General features: G+C 38.7%; 1 protein-coding gene across 6 annotated transcripts; it reads left to right on the forward strand.

Annotated features, from left to right (window-relative positions):
* The first annotated feature begins 792 nt into the window (after nucleotides 1-792).
* mapk8b (mitogen-activated protein kinase 8b) lies at nucleotides 793-18,425 on the forward strand. 6 transcript variants are annotated; one of them, XM_058406116.1, is made up of 12 exons: nucleotides 793-972; nucleotides 5,553-5,736; nucleotides 5,822-5,951; nucleotides 6,355-6,413; nucleotides 7,169-7,307; nucleotides 7,966-8,131; nucleotides 8,854-8,925; nucleotides 10,751-10,933; nucleotides 11,139-11,263; nucleotides 15,547-15,610; nucleotides 15,733-15,810; nucleotides 16,493-18,425. In XM_058406116.1, exons 2-12 carry the CDS (start codon nucleotides 5,615-5,617, stop codon nucleotides 16,636-16,638), a joined length of 1,284 nt encoding a protein of 427 aa, XP_058262099.1. In that variant the 5' UTR covers nucleotides 793-972; nucleotides 5,553-5,614; the 3' UTR covers nucleotides 16,639-18,425. The 6 variants fall into 6 exon arrangements, with proteins under 6 accessions (XP_058262099.1, XP_058262095.1, XP_058262098.1 ...); XM_058406112.1 differs by having other exon boundaries at nucleotides 11,112-11,263; nucleotides 16,488-16,653; XM_058406115.1 differs by lacking the exon at nucleotides 8,854-8,925 and adding an exon at nucleotides 9,408-9,479 and having other exon boundaries at nucleotides 794-972.

Genomic DNA, 18,425 nt, shown 5'->3' on the forward strand with positions numbered 1-18,425 from the left:
CAGAATACACAGTGCATGATGGCTCAGGTCTGTTTTGGCAGTAAAAGGGGGACCAACACAATATTTGGCAGGTAGTCATAATGTTATGCCTGGTGAGTGTATACGTTTCTGTAAAGCTTTTTTTTAAAAAAAAAAAAAAAGTACACATGTGAACATTGACAGTATAACCGAAAAATATGCATCTACCGAGTTGCTCAATGAAAATCCCCCTACACATACATTATAGTTTGTCCCAAATCAGTGTCACCAATATCAACTGATATTCTTTTGTCTTCTTCTTTAATGTTTTAGACACAATACTTCACAAAGGGTACATCATTCAACCAACAATTACTGTAGGGTCTGTACATTTTCAATTTTCCATGCTAGGATAATCTTAGAATGAAAACTCACTGTATTCATGAAGCTTTACATAGTAACTATTATTTTAACAAGAAGGATATTACCAAGGAATTTACCAAAATGTTTATTATTGCTGAATTTGCATTAGACTTTTATACTAAAGAATGGCATGAAAACAAGATTAAATAAAATAATAGACAGATATTATTCAAAAGTGTTGTCTTAAATTTATATGCAAATATATGTATAATCAAACAGACAATTGCATAAATAAATGTACGTTTCCTAAAGTTCCAATACAAAAAAAAAAAAAAACATCAGCTGATTACATCTATCCTTTTATCTATTGTTTTCTAAAATTAACCCACCTGTTACATTTGCAGTCGCAACAATGCCAACCATGGGCGCAAAAGCACAGAAACTGCCTACGTCACCACCACGCACGATTGGATGACGTATTACGCAAGTTACAGATCCTGGCCTGGGGAAGGAAGGAAACGCAGCGGGCTTCAGGGTTTGCGGCTCAAAGCGGAAAATAGCTGGAATACTACATTATTTCCTTGTGTCTATCCAGAGAAGCAGTAGAGCATATTTGTCTGAACGCGGACCTTCTTGAATATCTTTGAGAGTGTAAGTAGGCATGGTATGTTTTTTAGGACTTTGGGGAAGGGTATTAGGCTCCGTTGTTGCAGTAGACATAGGCTGAATCCCAAATGGCTCCTTATTTCCTATATAAGTGCACTATACCAGGTTTCATATAATGGCTTCTGCTCTCACAGTGCACGAGCTGTAAGTCCATTAGGAAGCTATTTGGAATTGGGCCACAATAAAACCTTGTAACCTGGCGGTTTAGCCAAACAGGCTCGAAAGTGTCAAAATATGTTGCACAGCGTCTGTCTCCCGCTAACATTAACGTAAAGTAGCATAGAATGAGGAACTTTACACGTCCATATCCAGTATTTTCTTCTTTATTTTGTTCATTTACTCAAGGCGTTGCGAGTCAGAACTCAGAGAGTTCATCCCCAACATGGCTACTAATCTGCTAAGTGTGAGTTATTTAGTAACGGAATGTAACGTTACGTTTTGTGTTATAGTTGGGCAGAGTGAAAATTGGGGTAAATCTGTACACTGCCCCAAAATGCTAAAGTAGCTAAAAGACAAGAAAAAAAAAACAAGAAATCAAGAGCAAAACAGGCCACCTGAGAGCTCTCTGGCCAGCTAGGGATGTGAAATGCACACACAACTTGAAATGTTGAGGTTTTGCTTCATTTTTTTCCCCCGAGCACCAACTGCATTTGCGTCTAAACTTTGTTGTTGACAACATTATACCTCTGTTTTTTATGTTAATCAAGTGTATCTGCAGTTAGGAAGACAGTGACACAAGACAGTAGTGTCATCATTGTAGACTGGCAGAAAATTTCCGTTCATTCATGCAGGCCTGCAGATTCCCAGTGGGACACCAGGCCATCGTAGGGAACCAAGCACACTGGGCACGTTTACTGTGGTCTAAATCCATGTGTGATTGTTCCTGTCCCCCTGCAGCATTTGTCTGGTTTCCACTAGATTCTATCAAACCCCTTTGCATTCATCTTACATCATTACAAATGTGATTTTTTTTTAAAAATATATATTTTGGTGTAATTATGGACAGTAAAACATAACTCTTCTGTGTCCTACAACATTCCCCTCCCACTCATGCTACACGTGTGTTGTGGAAACTAATGATGCCATCATCGGCTAAAACACTTGTACAGGTTAGTTTCATTCCTGAACAAGTGCAGACCCGAGTACGTTCACATTCACAGAAGTCGCGGCACGGTTCCAGTACAACCGAGCTGGCACCTCCTTCTACATGTGGTCTTGGGTTTGGTACTGCCATGCACTTGACAGCTTTCACTTTACTGTTTTTTTTCTTTCTTTAATGCAAACTGCACTGTGTTTCAGACCAAACTGACAGCGTGAAAGCCCCAGCATTACTCTTACATCTAAGTGTGTGTTTTTGGGAGGAAACCAGAGATCAATGAGTGAACCCCCACACAGAGCATGCAAATCTGTGAGAGAGCAGTGCTACCTATCATAGTCTCAATTGTCTTACTAGATTATATCACATCAATTTAGGCATAGCATAGTTTTTTTTTTACAACCAGGCTAAAGTGATTTCAAAACATGGTTAAAGGATCTCTTTGCACCTTTTGGAATCCCAGGTTGCAGCACACTGTGTGACTGTGACTGTAATGCAGGAGTAGCACAGTGCAATACAGTACTTTACATTGCATTTGCAATAGAGTTTTCTCCCTGAAGGTCATGTGATCTTATTGTGATGATTCGAGTGATAAAGTTGGCCTGCTGTCAGTGGAATGGAGTGGAGATTTCATGAATGTATTTTTTTCTGTAATTATTAGATGCTTTTTATTTGAAGTGACTTAAAGATAAGGTTGAATCAAATCAGAGCTGTTAGGGGAACATTTTTGCACAATGTCCGAGAGAGAGAGAGAGAGAGAGAGAGAGAAGGAGTGCCACAAGTAACCACAATAAAGACAATAATAGGCTGTAACTGTTAGTAACACTGATTTACCTTAAAAGGTAACAGAATCGCAAGTACGCTTATACATATACACACACACACACACACACACAAACTTGCATTCAGAAGAAGAGAGTTAAGAGTGCATCTTTACTGATGTTTTAGTGTTCTGAAACACTAGTCTTTTGCCTTTGCTGTGACAAATTCTGAAACTCTCGCCTTGTGCACACGTACCATCTTTGACGTCCCTGGACCGGATGAAACCTCTCTATCGTTTCTGTCGAGAAACTTTTTCTTGCTCCATGAACTCCATGAACTCCATGCTTTTGATTACAAATTAATCCCTCCAGGATTTCACGATTTTGCGTGCTTTGGACCAAGATGTGTCGTGTGAAGTCATCACACAGCTACACACATTCAGCCAAACTCCCGAGCACCTGCAGACATAAGTACAGCTATTGTAGATTGCATATGTCTTCACAGGAAGGCGTTTAAAACAAGAATCCTGTGCTTGCAATTTCACCAATTCGAGTAGCCAGAAAAAGGCAGGCCAATGTATTGTTTTCTGGTACGTTTTTATACATTTTACATTATACATTTTATACATTGACAGCATAGGAATGTATATGCACTCATTTCTGCATAGATGTATGTGCTGTGATGTTCCCTTTACTAAACTCCGGCAAGTCTGGATTTAGGGACAGTGTTGAAAGAGATCACTGACTTGTGCAGACATGTTCATAGTTTTAAAGTATTTCAATATGCCACAACATCAGCTGTCAAAAGCTCAGCAGGGCAACAACGGAGGGTGAATCTTTGTGTGTTTTCTTCTGTTACATAAATATTCTAAAGAGAAACAGGGCTATTTCACTACCAAGGCACACAAGTGTGTTACTGTCAAAAGGATGCTTGCGATTCTGAACAAGCAGACCAGGCTTTATCAGACTGACTGCACACACTAGTTTTCTGTTGCCTTATTTACCCTAGTTAAGTTCACATCTCCTCTAAACGTAGATGCTGCATTAGTATCTTGTCAGAGGTGTATGTTAGCCTTTGCTGCCCTAGATTATTAGTTCCAGGGTGAAAGTGGCGGGCGGGTGGGTGGGGAGGAAAGCATTACGTTAACAATTATGACATTAACAACAGTAATTACACTAAGGTAGGGTGAAAGAATGTAAAAATTCAGGTTTTGTACTACACAATATTGCCTGTTTATTATGTGTTGGTGTTATAATGCATTAATATATATTGGGATTTTGTTAAAACCAGTAAAAAGAAGCTTTCAGCTTGCATTTAGAAGGATATTTTGTTACTTCTGTTACTTCTATATCATGCATATTAACTTGTTACTTCTTTATCACCCATATTACAAAAACAGCCTTCTTCCACCTTAGAAATTTGGCTAAGCTAAGAAACATCTTACCTGTATCTTATGTAGAAAAGCTAATTCATGCATTCATGACATCCAGACTGGATCGTTGTCCTGCTTCTTCAATAAACAAGCTGCAGTTAGCGCAAAATGCAGCCACCAGAGTTCTTAACAGTTCAAGAAAATGGCAGAAAGGTCATATAGGTGATTCCATGTCAAACTAACCAAGCTATGGAACCTCACAGTCACAGATTTTACTGATTTTTTTTTCCCCCCTACAAAGTATGTACAAGTATTAGAACAAAACCTCCAAAACTCTGAATTGTTATGTTATGGCAGCCATTTTAGTACTTTGTGACATGACAACTCATAAACTACTTTTTTGTATACATACCTGATTTTGCAATATTTTTTATCAATATTTTTGTTAGATTAAATTGAGGCTTCATACACACACACACAGACACACACAATTTTCACATATTGACATAAGTTGAAAGGATTAAAGAAAAGCAATTTTTGGCCAAAAAAACAAACCATCTAAATCATTATAGATATCCGGTTTGAATAGAGTTGACATGATGCATAATTATGCAGGTTTAATTGTGACATTATAGCATGTATACTTTGTTTTATACGCTATACTTTTTTATATTTTGTTATACTTTTATGCTTGACGTCCAAAAGGGGGGCATGCCATCCTGCAAAGCGAGCGTTGACTTTTTGTTCTCATGCATATATGAAGAAATGGTGAAAAAATCCACCAGTGTTTGTCTGTCAAAGAGAACACAAGCTGGACCAACAAACAGAGTAATGTCTGATTGATGAAACAGGTTGGGATGCCATGTGTTTCGCTTTCACACATTTTTAAAAACAGCTTTTTTGTGCTATACTGTATCTCTGTGCAGAACAGAAATTCCTAACTGCTAAAAGTAATCACAGTCAGCATTTCTACCATGTTTATTAAACACTGTGCTCTGTGTAAGTTTTGCTTGTGAAGGATCGTGTAGCATGAACTCCCTTATGTTCTCCAGAGAACTGATCACAAACGATCAGAGTCAAGGGTCAGCCATTCTGAAACATTCTCTAGCACTGAGATTCATCCCTCTGTGGAAATTCACATGTAGAACCCTACAACAGAGGGATTAGTTGTTCATCAAAGGCCCCAAGTAAATCCCCATTCATAAAACTACAAATGTGAAACCGTTGAAAGAACGCATGAGAACCCATCTTTATAAGCCTTTAAGTTTTTTTTATTTTGCTTTTGTATAGTGTATTGATCTTTTTTTAAGAAGCTGCATTTTTTTTCTATTCCAGATCTGGAGTCGTGGGAACTATTTGAATGCCCAGCACACAGTTAACACCGTGAGTGTATCACCATGAACAGGAATAAGCGTGAGAAAGAGTATTACAGTATAGATGTCGGAGATTCCACCTTCACCGTCCTGAAGCGCTACCAGAATTTAAGACCCATTGGCTCTGGCGCACAAGGCATTGTCTGGTAAGGCATTTCCATGCACACAATCAGTACGATGGAAAAAAGTCCTGTTGAGAGCAATCACACTGTTTTTTTCCCCCAATAATAGCTCTGCATATGACCACATCTTGGAGAGAAATGTTGCTATTAAGAAGCTCAGTCGACCCTTTCAAAACCAGACCCATGCCAAACGGGCGTACCGAGAGCTGGTGCTCATGAAGTGCGTCAACCACAAGAATGTAAGCACCGTCTTTTTAGTGTTCTTTGTTTGTCTGTGTTAACATGCATCTGTGTGTAACATGGATACAGTATACAGACGCTTATAGATCTATAGCTGAATTATTAATTCAGTCTTGAAAGATCTAAAAGCATTTGTACATGTATGCGTTTTTTATGCTTTGTTAATGCTGCATGTGTGAGGCAGAAATATTTATATAATGTAATATCATTAAATAAACAATATGAACTGCCTTTGTTTACTAGCTTTATTGATCCAGATGTAAAAGTGCACTTCATCGAGTTGTTATTGCTGCTATGGATTAAATGAGAGAGCAATCCATTAGGCTTTAAGAAAGGCATGAAATGTACCATTTTTAAGAATGTCACACTTTCTTTACTCTTTTATCTCCTTGTGTTTTGCAGATAATTGGCCTCCTAAACGTTTTCACGCCACAGAAAACACTTGAAGAGTTTCAAGACGTGTGAGTTTTGTGTTATTTCTGACTGAGAAAGTTTATATCGTGAGCCAGTTTGTTCCTGTTTGCACAAATGAATACATCTGCATATAGATTTTGCCTCTAGCAGCTTGTCTCGGAAGGAACTTAAGTGAACGATATAATTGTATAGTATAAATGTTCGGCCTGTTTAATGTTAATGTGCAGTAAGTTTTTGAACATATAACCTGATCTCATTTGTGTTTCTACATAAGCATGAAGAGCTATATAATAGGGGGGAAATTGTTTTCGTTTAAAATGTTGCGCTCCAGTGTGCTACATACTACAAGATCATTGGTATTTTAAATGCATATGTGCACTATGTAATATTTTAAGCTTAATCATATGAGCTGCTTGTTTTCTGTAGACCTTCTGTACTGTTTGTCAAGGTTGGGGTTACTTCTGGACAGCCCCAAAACAATGTGGAGTGTGATGAGGATATTTTTTTCAAACCCTTTTCATCTTATCTGACCTTGATTTCATTTGTAGTTCAGGTGTTGCAATATGTTGTGTCTTTTGATGGCTTTCTTATCACCACTACTAATCAGTTAGTTTTTAGAATAATGGTTAGTGAATTGTTTATCTTTTTATTTTATTTTTGCACATTTTTCCTTATTGTCTTGAAGAGTGCTAATAATTCTGACACGAACTGTATGCTTTTTGTAATATTTCCCTTTGTAAGGCACACATTTGTGTTAGCAACAGTATGTAAAGAATAAGTGGGCATGTGTGTGTATCTACAGTTACCTGGTCATGGAGATGATGGATGCTAACCTGTGCCAGGTGATTCAGATGGAGCTGGACCACGAGCGACTCTCCTATCTGCTTTACCAGATGCTCTGTGGCATCAAACATCTGCATGCAGCTGGCATTATACACAGGGTGAGCTCATTTCACACTGAGTGTTTGTCTCATTAGTATTTCAGTGCAGTTACCTCCAGTAGGGATTCAAAAGCTTGAGTCAACTACTAAGAACTGATTACACAGCAGCTTACAAAAAGATGTACATTTCATAATGATGATACATCACGGCTATATTGTTTTAAACTTAAGTTTATAAGTTAAGTTTAAGTATAAGTTTATCTATTACCTGTGTTTGTGGATACTGCTGGAAGCTGTAAATTTCCCTTTGGGATGAATAAAGTATCTATCAAGCTATCTAGCCATCAAGCTATCTATCTATCTAGAGAGCCAATAATAGCATGAATAATAATCATTTAGCCAGCAGAACTGAATTAATATTTAATATTAATTAAAGTAATATTTTCCCAACTGATGTTTTGCATGAACAGAGATAGGCCGAGTGAAGAGAGTGAGTGACCTTTACTGCGGAATGAAATCTTTCAGTCAATTCCTTTATATTGTAATGAAGACAATACCTGTACATGGTCCTGGTAGTTAGTCTATGTGACTGGTATTGGGCCGAGCCCTCTGTAGACATTTAAACACATCCTGTGTAACTGAAACACTTAATAATTCTACTTTGTATACAGAAGAGTATATGCTCTCCTAAAGCCATGCTCCCTCATCCCTCCTGCAGGACCTGAAGCCAAGCAACATTGTGGTGAAGTCAGATTGTACGTTGAAGATCCTGGATTTTGGCTTGGCTCGCACAGCTGCCACCGGTCTCCTCATGACCCCCTATGTTGTGACACGTTACTACCGTGCACCAGAGGTCATACTAGGCATGGGCTACCAGGCCAATGGTGAGTGCCACTCTCGGTGGCTCAGTCTAGCCTTGCGGCATGTCTAGTCAAATTCCTCTTTACCGCCATGAGCACTAACCTAAAGAGATTACTGAAAGGGTAGATAATGCATTATAGGAAAGTGGCACTTTTAGTTGCACCCCTGTGGCAGAGACAGTCACATGATTTATGCATGCCTTCTGCTGATTGGATTCGCTTGTCTGTAACACTTAACATTTCAAAACTGTGTATGCAAATAGGCTTTTGCTAATGAAGAAGGATGTAATGATTAGGCTTTACTTTTTATTAAAAAAAAAAAATCCTAATTTGTCCTGACAGCCAGCAACATTTGAGCATAAGCTGCTTATGCAATTTTAAGTCAACAGTTTCTACAGTTTAAGCTAAGTGTGTTTCAGTGTTTCAGAGTCAGTCGAATCATCTTGCATGGCTCCTGCTTATTAGATCCGCCTGCCTCGGGAATGTCAAATTTTCCATCTATAAATAGCTTTTAAGTGAGGGACGTAATAAGGCAGCGGGATGTAATACTTCTGCTCTGTCTTCCTAATCACCCAACCTAAATAAATATAGGAAATCTGGATATAGGAGAGTCTGATTTGGCGCATTTGGCATTGAAATATTACAAAAAATCAAAATATGGACTACACTCAATATACTTTTAGAATGTGAATGCTTTTGCTTATGTACTATGTTCTGTTCTTCCTCCTATGCTACATATGGTTAAGTGGATATATGGGCTGTGGGCTGCATAATGGCAGAAATGGTTCGCCACAAAATCCTTTTCCCAGGAAGGGATTGTATCCTTGAGATGGCTCAAGCACTGGGTTTTGTTTTGCACACCATCCAGTGCAGTTCTTCTGTACTTGATGATTGTGAGCAGCTTATAATAACCACTTTACTATTAAAGAAACGATCATTCATGGAGATGATATATATTATGACGCAAGCTTATTGAATTCTTGTTTCTGATTGGTGTCTGATTACTTTGTTAGAATGTTGCATAATAATCCGTTATCACATCTGCAGTAACGGCGTACTCAGTGCTGGCAGGCCTTACTCTGGTCTAAAGCTCTCATTTGGATGTTTTTTCTTTGAGGGCGATTTGATTATTACAGATTTGCATGGTGTCTTGTCTTTAATTCTGTCTCACATCTTGTCCACATCACTTTGTCTGCACCCTGTTTATTTGTCTGCATTAAGTGTGGGATTTTATTTTCAGTATGCATTTGGGTTTTTTTGGGTGTGTGTTCTTAATTTGGTTGTCATTTCATTTTTTCAGTTGATGTCTGGTCTGTTGGCTGCATCATGGCCGAAATGGTCAGAGGCAGTGTGCTGTTTCCAGGCACTGATCGTATCCTTACCTGAACGTCATTGTTGTACCATTTGTGTGTTGGTATTTGTGTGTCTTTTTGGTTCAATCCCAGTCTATGTTCTTCGATTGCAAGTACGGATCAAAATGAATGATGGATGAATTTTTATTCCAGCGTTTGAGCCTAAGCAGTTTTGGATATAGCCTAAGCCTTAGCCGTTCCACCCATCTATAAATATTCAAATATTAGTTTTTGTTTTATTCATATTTTACTTTTAACAATTGACATTCTCACAAAGCAGCTTCACAGAACTCAAGATGTGCAAGACATCCTAATGAACCAGCCAGAGGCACAAATGGCATGAAAAAACTCAGAGACAAAGAAGAACCTTTCAGAGGAGCCAGGAATCCTCTTCTGGGAGAGGATATTGACTCATGTGCTGCGCTTTCCATCTCACCTTTCCATTTACATTTACGGCATTTTGCAGACACTTATCCAGAGATGTACAAAAGTGCTTTGAAGTCTGTATCAATCAATACATTAACACAGGTTCCCTAGTTCTCTTTTTGGTTCAGTAGGTTACACACTAGTTCACTAGGTTACAGAGTTAGGATACAATCAGCCTAAAACTCACGAGGCATTATAGCACTTTTTTAAAATACATAAAACAGTTTAAATGTTTCAGGAGATGTTGTTTTACATCTTTCCAAAGTGTAAAAAATATTAGTGGGTTAACTGTATCATTGTAAGTAGGGCCAGTTATTGTAGTTATTGTATTCTAAGTAGGACCATTTATGATGAAAAGAGAACCTGCTTTTATACCAAGTAGAATAAATTCTGTGTATCACTATATCATGTGCATATCATTGTAAGTCCTGTATTATTACCATTAATGAAGATTTACATTAGTGGGAGCGTTACTTGATCATTATCGCATAATACTATGGTGTATGTAAAGTTAATGTAAAGTAAGTTTTTAATTCATTTGTTTTCCTTTTCTCCCTTCTCTTCTGTGAAACCTTTTGATTCACAGCAACTTTTCAAATATTTCCTCCAAGGCATCTATCATTTTGTTATTGTCAGAGATTAAAATGTAAAGATTCTAAAAATATCTCTAGACAGGAAAACAAAGACAACTGTAGAGGACTGAAAATATCAGCCATCTTGAGGTAGTAAAAACAGATAGTTTGGGTTAGAAACTCTTCAATGGATTGATTAGCAGCCATATAGCAAGGCAACTTCCCATTTCAGGACTAATCCCACCCAAACAGTGCTTTTGTCCACTATTCCTCTTTAACCAATTGAACTCCAGATATTGACCAGTGGAATAAGGTGATCGAGCAGCTGGGCACACCGTCTCAGGAGTTCATGATGAAGCTGAACCAGTCTGTTAGGACCTATGTGGAGAACAGACCCCGATATGCAGGGTACAGTTTCGAGAAGCTTTTCCCAGATGTTCTCTTCCCTGCTGACTCAGACCACAACAAGCTCAAAGGTGAGAGTTTATTTTCCCAGCATGCTTGTCTTCACATTGATCTGGATTAAGACCTGCGAGTTCAGTGGTCTAACTCAGTGGCATGATCTTTTCTAACTGTTTCTTTTGTTGATGTGTTGTATGACAAACTGCATAAACTGAGGTTGAAGTTCAAGTCAAGGAACTAATTTGTAGATAGACTCTCCAAATGATTTTTTTTCTGCAGCGAGTCAGGCCCGAGACCTTTTGTCAAAAATGCTGGTTATAGACGCATCCAAGCGGATCTCTGTGGACGAGGCATTACAGCATCCCTACATCAATGTGTGGTATGATCCAAGCGAAGTCGAAGCGGTAAGCATTTACGTTTTATTCTGGTGATGGTTGATTTTTGTCGGACGACCTGCAGCAACAGTTCTGATATTGAAAGATGCAGAGGAGTGTAACACATTTAAATGACTTATTTTACATAATACAGTGTATATATACAGCTCTGGAAAACATAAGAGACCACTGCCCAATCTCCAGATTTGAACCCTATTTAAAACCTCTGGAATGTCATAAAGAGGAAGATGGCTGGTCATAAACCATCAAGCAAAGCTGAGCTGTTTGCTTTTTTGCAAAATGAGTGTTATAAAGTTCCCCAACAGCAATGTGAAAAACTGGTGGAGATCATGGAGCCAAAACGTATGCAAATCGGGGTTATTCCACCAAATACTGATTTCTTAATGTTATTTAGCCAAAGCATTAACACAATTTGTTTACAAATTATTTACATTTTGTTTTATTTGAGTTATTAAAGCTCTGCAAATACTGCATGATCTTAGGTTATTTTGATGTGTTGTCATTTCCTTTAAATATACACTCTAAATAACAATAGTTATATTTGGAATTTAGGAGACATATTTTCAGCAGTTCACAAAAAATGAAACAAAACAAATGTTCATCTCACCAATACATGCACCTGTAAGAAATAAAACATAACAAATTTTTTTTCCCAGAGCTGTGTGTGTGTATGTGTGTGTATGTATATATACACTATATTGCCAAAAGTATTCGCTCACCCATCCAAATAATCAGAATCAGGTGTTCTAATCACTTCCATGGCCACAGGTGTATAAAATCAAGCACCTAGGCATGCAGACTGTTTTTACAAACATTTGTGAAAGAATGGGTCGCTCTCAGGAGCTCAGTGAATTCCAGCGTGGAACTGTGATAGGATGCCACCTGTGCAACAAATCCAGTCGTGAAATTTCCTCGCTCCTAAATATTCCACAGTCAACTGTCAGCTGTATTATAAGAACGTGGAAGTGTTTGGGAACGACAGCAACTCAGCCACGAAGTGGTAGGCCACGTAAACTGACGGAGTGGGGTCAGCGGATGCTGAGGCGCATAGTGCGAAGAGGTCGCCAACTTTCTGCAGAGTCAATCGCTACAGACCTCCAAACTTCATGTGGCCTTCAGATTAGCTCAAGAACAGTGCGCAGAGAGCTTCATGGAATGGGTTTCCATGGCCGAGCAGCTGCATCCAAGCCATACATCACCAAGTGCAATGCAAAGCGTCGGATGCAGTGGTGTAAAGCACGCCGCCACTGGACTCTAGAGCAGTGGAGACGCGTTCTCTGGAGTGACGAATCGCGCTTCTCCATCTGGCAATCTGATGGACGAGTCTGGGTTTGGCGGTTGCCAGGAGAACGGTACTTGTCTGACTGCATTGTGGCAAGTGTAAAGTTTGGTGGATTATGGTGTGGGGTTGTTTTTCAGGAGCTGGGCTTGGCCCCTTAGTTCCAGTGAAAGGAACTCTGAATGCTTCAGCATACCAAGACATTTTGGACAATTCCATGCTCCCAACTTTGTGGGAACAGTTTGGAGCTGGCCCCTTCCTCTTCCAACATGACTGTGCACCAGTGCACAAAGCAAGGTCCATAAAGACATGGATGACAGAGTCTGGTGTGGATGAACTTGACTGGCCTGCATAGAGTCCTGACCTCAACCCGATAGAACACCTTTGGGATGAATTAGAGCGGAGACTGAGAGCCAGGCCTTCTCGTCCAACATCAGTGTGTGACCTCACAAATGTGCTTCTGGAAGAATGGTCAAAAATTCCCATAAACACACTCCTAAACCTTGTGGACAGCCTTCCCAGAAGAGTTGAAGCTGTTATAGCTGCAAAGGGTGGACCGACGTCATATTGAACCCTATGGATTAGGAATGGGATGTCACTTAAGTTCATATGCAAGTCAAGGCAGGTGAGCGAATACTTTTGGCAATATAGTGTATATGTATATATGTGTATATATACACTACCACTCAAAAGTTTGGACACACCTTTTAATTCAATGTTTTTTGTTTAGGGATTTATTTTCTACATTCTACAACAATACTAGATTTCAAAACTATGAAATAACAGACATGGACTTAAGTATTCCATATGTAATGACAACAAAAAACAGTCAGTTGTTATTTTAAGACACGAAGGTCAGGTGTTCTGGAATAGTTCTTGCAAGAACAGTATTGTCAAGTGCATTTGCAAAACCCATCAAGCACCATGATGAAACTGGCTCACATGAAGACCATCCCAGTAAAGCAAGACCAAAATTTACCTCTGCTGCAGAGGAGAAGTTCATTTAGAGTGACCAGCCTCAGAAATCACCAATGAACAGCACCTCAGATTAGAGGCGTTATGAAGGCTTTACAGAGCATCAGTAGCAGACATATCTCAATATCAACTGTTCAGAGGACATTATTGTGGATTTCAGCCGCCTTCAGCATTGTTTTACAATGTAGAAAGAAATAAACATCAGGAAAGACCATGGAATTAGAAGGTGTGTCCAAACTTTTGACTGGTAGTGTATGTGTGTGTATGTATGTATATGTGTATTACACCATATATATACACATATTATTACACTGATCAGGCATAACATTATGACCACTGACAGGTGAATAACACTGATTCTCATCATAGTCTGATCCAACAGATGAGCTTCTGTTGTTCAAATTGCTGAAGAAGTTAATGCTGGTTCTGATAGAAGGGGTGTCAAAATATATAGAGCCTCATAGTTTGTTACGTATGGGGCTAGATAGCCGCAGATCAGTCAGGGTGCCCATGCTGACCCCTGTGCACTGTTGAAAGTGCCAACAATGGGCACATGAGCATCATAACTGGACCTTGGATCAATGGAAGAAGGTGTCCTGGTCTGATGAATGATGTTTTCTTTTACATCACATGGATGGCCAGGTGCGTGTGCATCGTTTACCTGGGGAACACATGGCACCAGGATGCAATATGGGAAGAAGACAAGCCGGAGGAGGCAGTGTCAAGCTTTGGGAACTGTTCTGTTGGAAAACCTTGGGTCCTGCCATCCATGTTGATGTTAGTTTGACACGTACCACCTACCTAAGCATTGTTGCAGACCATGTACACCCTTTCATGGAAACGGTATTCCCTGATGGCTGTGGTCTCTTTCAGCAGGATAATGTGCCGTGCCACAAAGCAAAATGGTTCAGGAATGGTTTGATGAACACAACAATGAGTTTGAGATGTTGACTTGGAGTCCAAATTCTCCAGATCTAAATCCAATTGAGCATCTGTGGGATGTACTGGACAAACATGTCTGATCCATGGAGGCCCAAACTTGCAACTTACAGGACTTAAAGGATCTGCTGCTAACATCTTGGTGCCAGATACCACAGCACACCTTCAAGGATTTAGTGGAGTCCATGCTCTCGGATCAGGGCTGTTTTGTCAGCAAAAGGGGTACCAACACAATATTAGGCAGGTGGTCATAATGTTATATATATATATGTATATATGTATGTATATGTATATATGTGTGTGTGTGTGTATACACACTATTTAATCAAGAAGTGTTTCAAATGACGCATGTTTATTATTTAAACTGAGTCTGGTCAAATCATGTAGTATCAATATTCATTTACATAAAACTGTAGTAGAATTATCTTAACACTTGTGTGACTATGCTACGCTATGCAGCCCGATAGCAGTCAGGCAAAACCAGGCTTGCTTAGTGCCTTTGTCTGAATGCATATTTATATTGATTAGTACATCAGGCAAAACCTTTTTGTTTGTTAGTTCTAGTATTTCCAAAGACATTCTGGCCAGTGATAACTACCAGAGAAAAGGTGTTCTACACTAATTTTGTCAGTACACTCCTGTATGCACTCGGCTCACAGCATTCTATGATCATTCTGCTAAATGAAGCACACACATAGCAGCTTTTAATGAACAGGAAAAATCATAGCAACATGTGAAGAGAACGTGGCTCTGTCGAGTGGCTCTGACAGTGCAGCTGGCTGTGCAATGACAGGGTATAATAGAAATCATATTTATTGAATGTTATCCTAATTGGATTTGTGATGTACTATACCTGCATGTACATTGTTACTATTACTTTTCATCGAAGCTTATTCACACATTATGGCAGACCAGCATGTGAAGCCAAACCCATATTGAACCACTGACACTGGATCTGTAATGCTGCAGCAGCGCTTTTTAATTTAAATATAAATTTTTGACAAATCGGCTGATAAACTTCACATGCACCCCAGAGTCTTAATAATGCAACAGTTCTAATATTTTTTTGTGATTATTAAATAGTTATTCTTTGTTCCAGCCTCCACCGTTGATCACAGACAAGCAGCTGGATGAGAGGGAACACACTGTGGATGAGTGGAAAGGTGTTGATTCTTATTAGCAGCTTTAGTGTTGATGAGAAATGTTGCATGTGTTCTTTTTTTATTCTTTTTTTTTTGTTGTTGAACTGTTTGTTTTTGTTTTTGTTTTTTTTATCTGACATCAGAGCTGATATATAAAGAGGTGCTGGATTGGGAGGAGCGCTCGAAAAATGGTGTAATCCGTGGACAACCGGCTTCAGTAGGTTAGTTAACCCCTTAAATTCTGTTCGTGTCAAAATAAGCCTGTTTGTTTTTATAATTAAAATGCAGCTCTAATGCTCATTACTAATTGTTCATGTCTTGACAGTGGGTGACATAAGTTTTGACTAGTTATAACTAGTCTTTGTGAAGATCTTATGAAACCAAGAGTTCCTCTCTCTTTTTATTGTACATATACAAATTTCAGATTAACTGAAATGGCTATACATTTTCCTGTTGACACTTTTCATAAATATTGTACAAGGGCATTCAAAATTAAACTGAAATTAAACATTAAACAGGGCATCCAGAAATATCACAAAGCAACTGTCAAACCAATTATGACTGGCAATTCACTGGAAAGTAAAGGGGGCAGAAATTGAAAGATGTGATTTTACTTCTGTGAGCAGTTACTGTTTCTGCATGCAGATATAATTTAGTTAAGGTTTGCCCTGTGGATTAATTAGCATCAGGTTTATGATCCAGTAGAAAATAAGAAGGTAGAAGGACGGTGTCTTTGGTCAGTTGTGATAACAAAAAAGTGATAACGTGTATTCTGCAAAAATAGGATAAGTTGTTCCAAGTAATAGAGCATCTCATTGGTTGGGGTTAGGCTTCTAGGATCACTGCTCTTTGATACAGTTTCCAGTCTGATAGTCTGTATTTTCTTTGCTCTTCATAGCGCAGGTGCAGCAATGACCAGCGGCTCCCAGCACAACTCCACGTCCTCCATGTCCTCTGTGTCCACCGTCCTCGCGCTGTCCTCCGAGACAGAAAGCAGCTTGGAGACTGTGTTCTCTTCCTCCACCGGGCCAGTCGGCTGCTGCAGTTGACCATCACCCTATCCTTCTCGCCTCTGTGACGTTCCTCCATCCGTTTTTCAGACTGACTAGTTTCTTTTCGGTCAGGGGAAAAAGTCTGAGTAAAGGTGGGAGTTTTTAAAAGGCACCTTAAGAAGCTTTGACACCAAACCAGCGTTACTTCGGTTGCTTTTTCTTTTCTTTTTTTTTTGTGTGTGGGGGGGGGGATCGATTTAGTGTCAGACTGAAGCTACCGCTACATCTCCTCAATGCCATGTCATTCATCTGAGACAGTTCTAAATTTATAATTGAAGATCCTTTGAATTTCAAGATTGGTGTGAGTCAAGGTTCTGGAAGTTCATCAGATGTGTTAAAGACGTGGCTCTTTCGCTCTGCCCCTGTTTTACAGTGAAATATGACGCATCCTGAATGAATTTCCAAAATATTTGTTTGACATGCAGACATTACTTCGGAGGCTTTCTCGCATGGCTTAATGCTGAGATCAGGTCATAAAGAGCGTTTAGTCAGTTTTTTCACCATTTTACAAAAAAAAAAGATTTATAATAGGCGTTTTATCATACTTATTTTGTCCTTTTGCTCTCTTTTTCCTTTGGTTGATTTTGCTACAGGAATTTATAGACTCAATACACCATTTTCTTTCACATATGTCTCGGTATGTGATACACACTGTACAGGTTTTTAATGTTAAAATCAAAAAGTAAATTAAAGATTATTATTATTATTATTATTATTACTACTACTATTGTTATTATTATTGGTCTTTAGTGCTTTGTACAGCTCAGCCGTGGAGCGTTGCAAGGCCCTTGTGAGGTGACTGTGTAAGATTTTGTTGTGGATATTTGACATATAAAACATTTGTGAATCCCTATTTCCAATGTCTCTCAGTGACCCAGTGCATTCTGGGTATTTTGTGTCATTTGGACACTATCTTTTGGCACTTTTTTTTTTGAGTGCACTGGGAACTTTCCAGTCAGTTTTTGGTTAACGCAGGAAATACAGCTTGATTTCAGTGGAAGGTGTTCTTTGAATATCAGTATAGATAAGAAGGTATATTTTGAAATGATTTATGAAAATAGTGGTGCATTCTGTAAGACTGGATAAAAAAAAGTGCTTTCACTCAGCTTTAAGCATTCATATTGTGGCATTGTTCAATATGTTACTATGAATAATGTGTGAAGTTCAGCATTAATAATCCATAAGTAATTATTATTGAATTATCAAGCACAGTAATGACACTTGTGTTTAACTGATGCATTTTTTTTTAGTAATAAATGCAATATAAAACACCATTACTGAGTAAAATAATGCCTACAGTAATGTGGGCAACATAAACATCACCCTGATTGATCACTGGGAAAGCTGAACACCAGCATTTACTAAGTTCTAAACATGTAATAACGGAACAGTATGCTGACAATTATGGTTTGCTAATTTTGAATAAAGCTCTAAATCGTTTTACTTACACAGTCTCTCCAGGATTTTGTGATCGCAGAAATTAATGCAAAATCAAACAAACTCCACAATGTTCAGAAGAGCTTTCAATTTTTCAAAATTGCTGTGGAATTTCTACAGATTTGGGCTAAGATGCGTTGTGTGACATCATCACAACACATATTCAGCCAAAGCCCTCTTCATAGATGAGTACAGCTGTCATAAATTTACTTACATACGTGTCTTCACTGGTTTTACTCTAAAAGAAGAATCCTGTACTGGACATTTTGACAATTCGAATAGTTTTCCTTAAAAAAGCACAAACAAATTTTGAATAAAGCCATAGCAAAATCAAGCAGCAAAAAAAA

This window comes from Hemibagrus wyckioides, linkage group LG13 (assembly GCF_019097595.1).
Source record: "Hemibagrus wyckioides isolate EC202008001 linkage group LG13, SWU_Hwy_1.0, whole genome shotgun sequence".
Taxonomy (NCBI): domain Eukaryota; kingdom Metazoa; phylum Chordata; class Actinopteri; order Siluriformes; family Bagridae; genus Hemibagrus; species Hemibagrus wyckioides.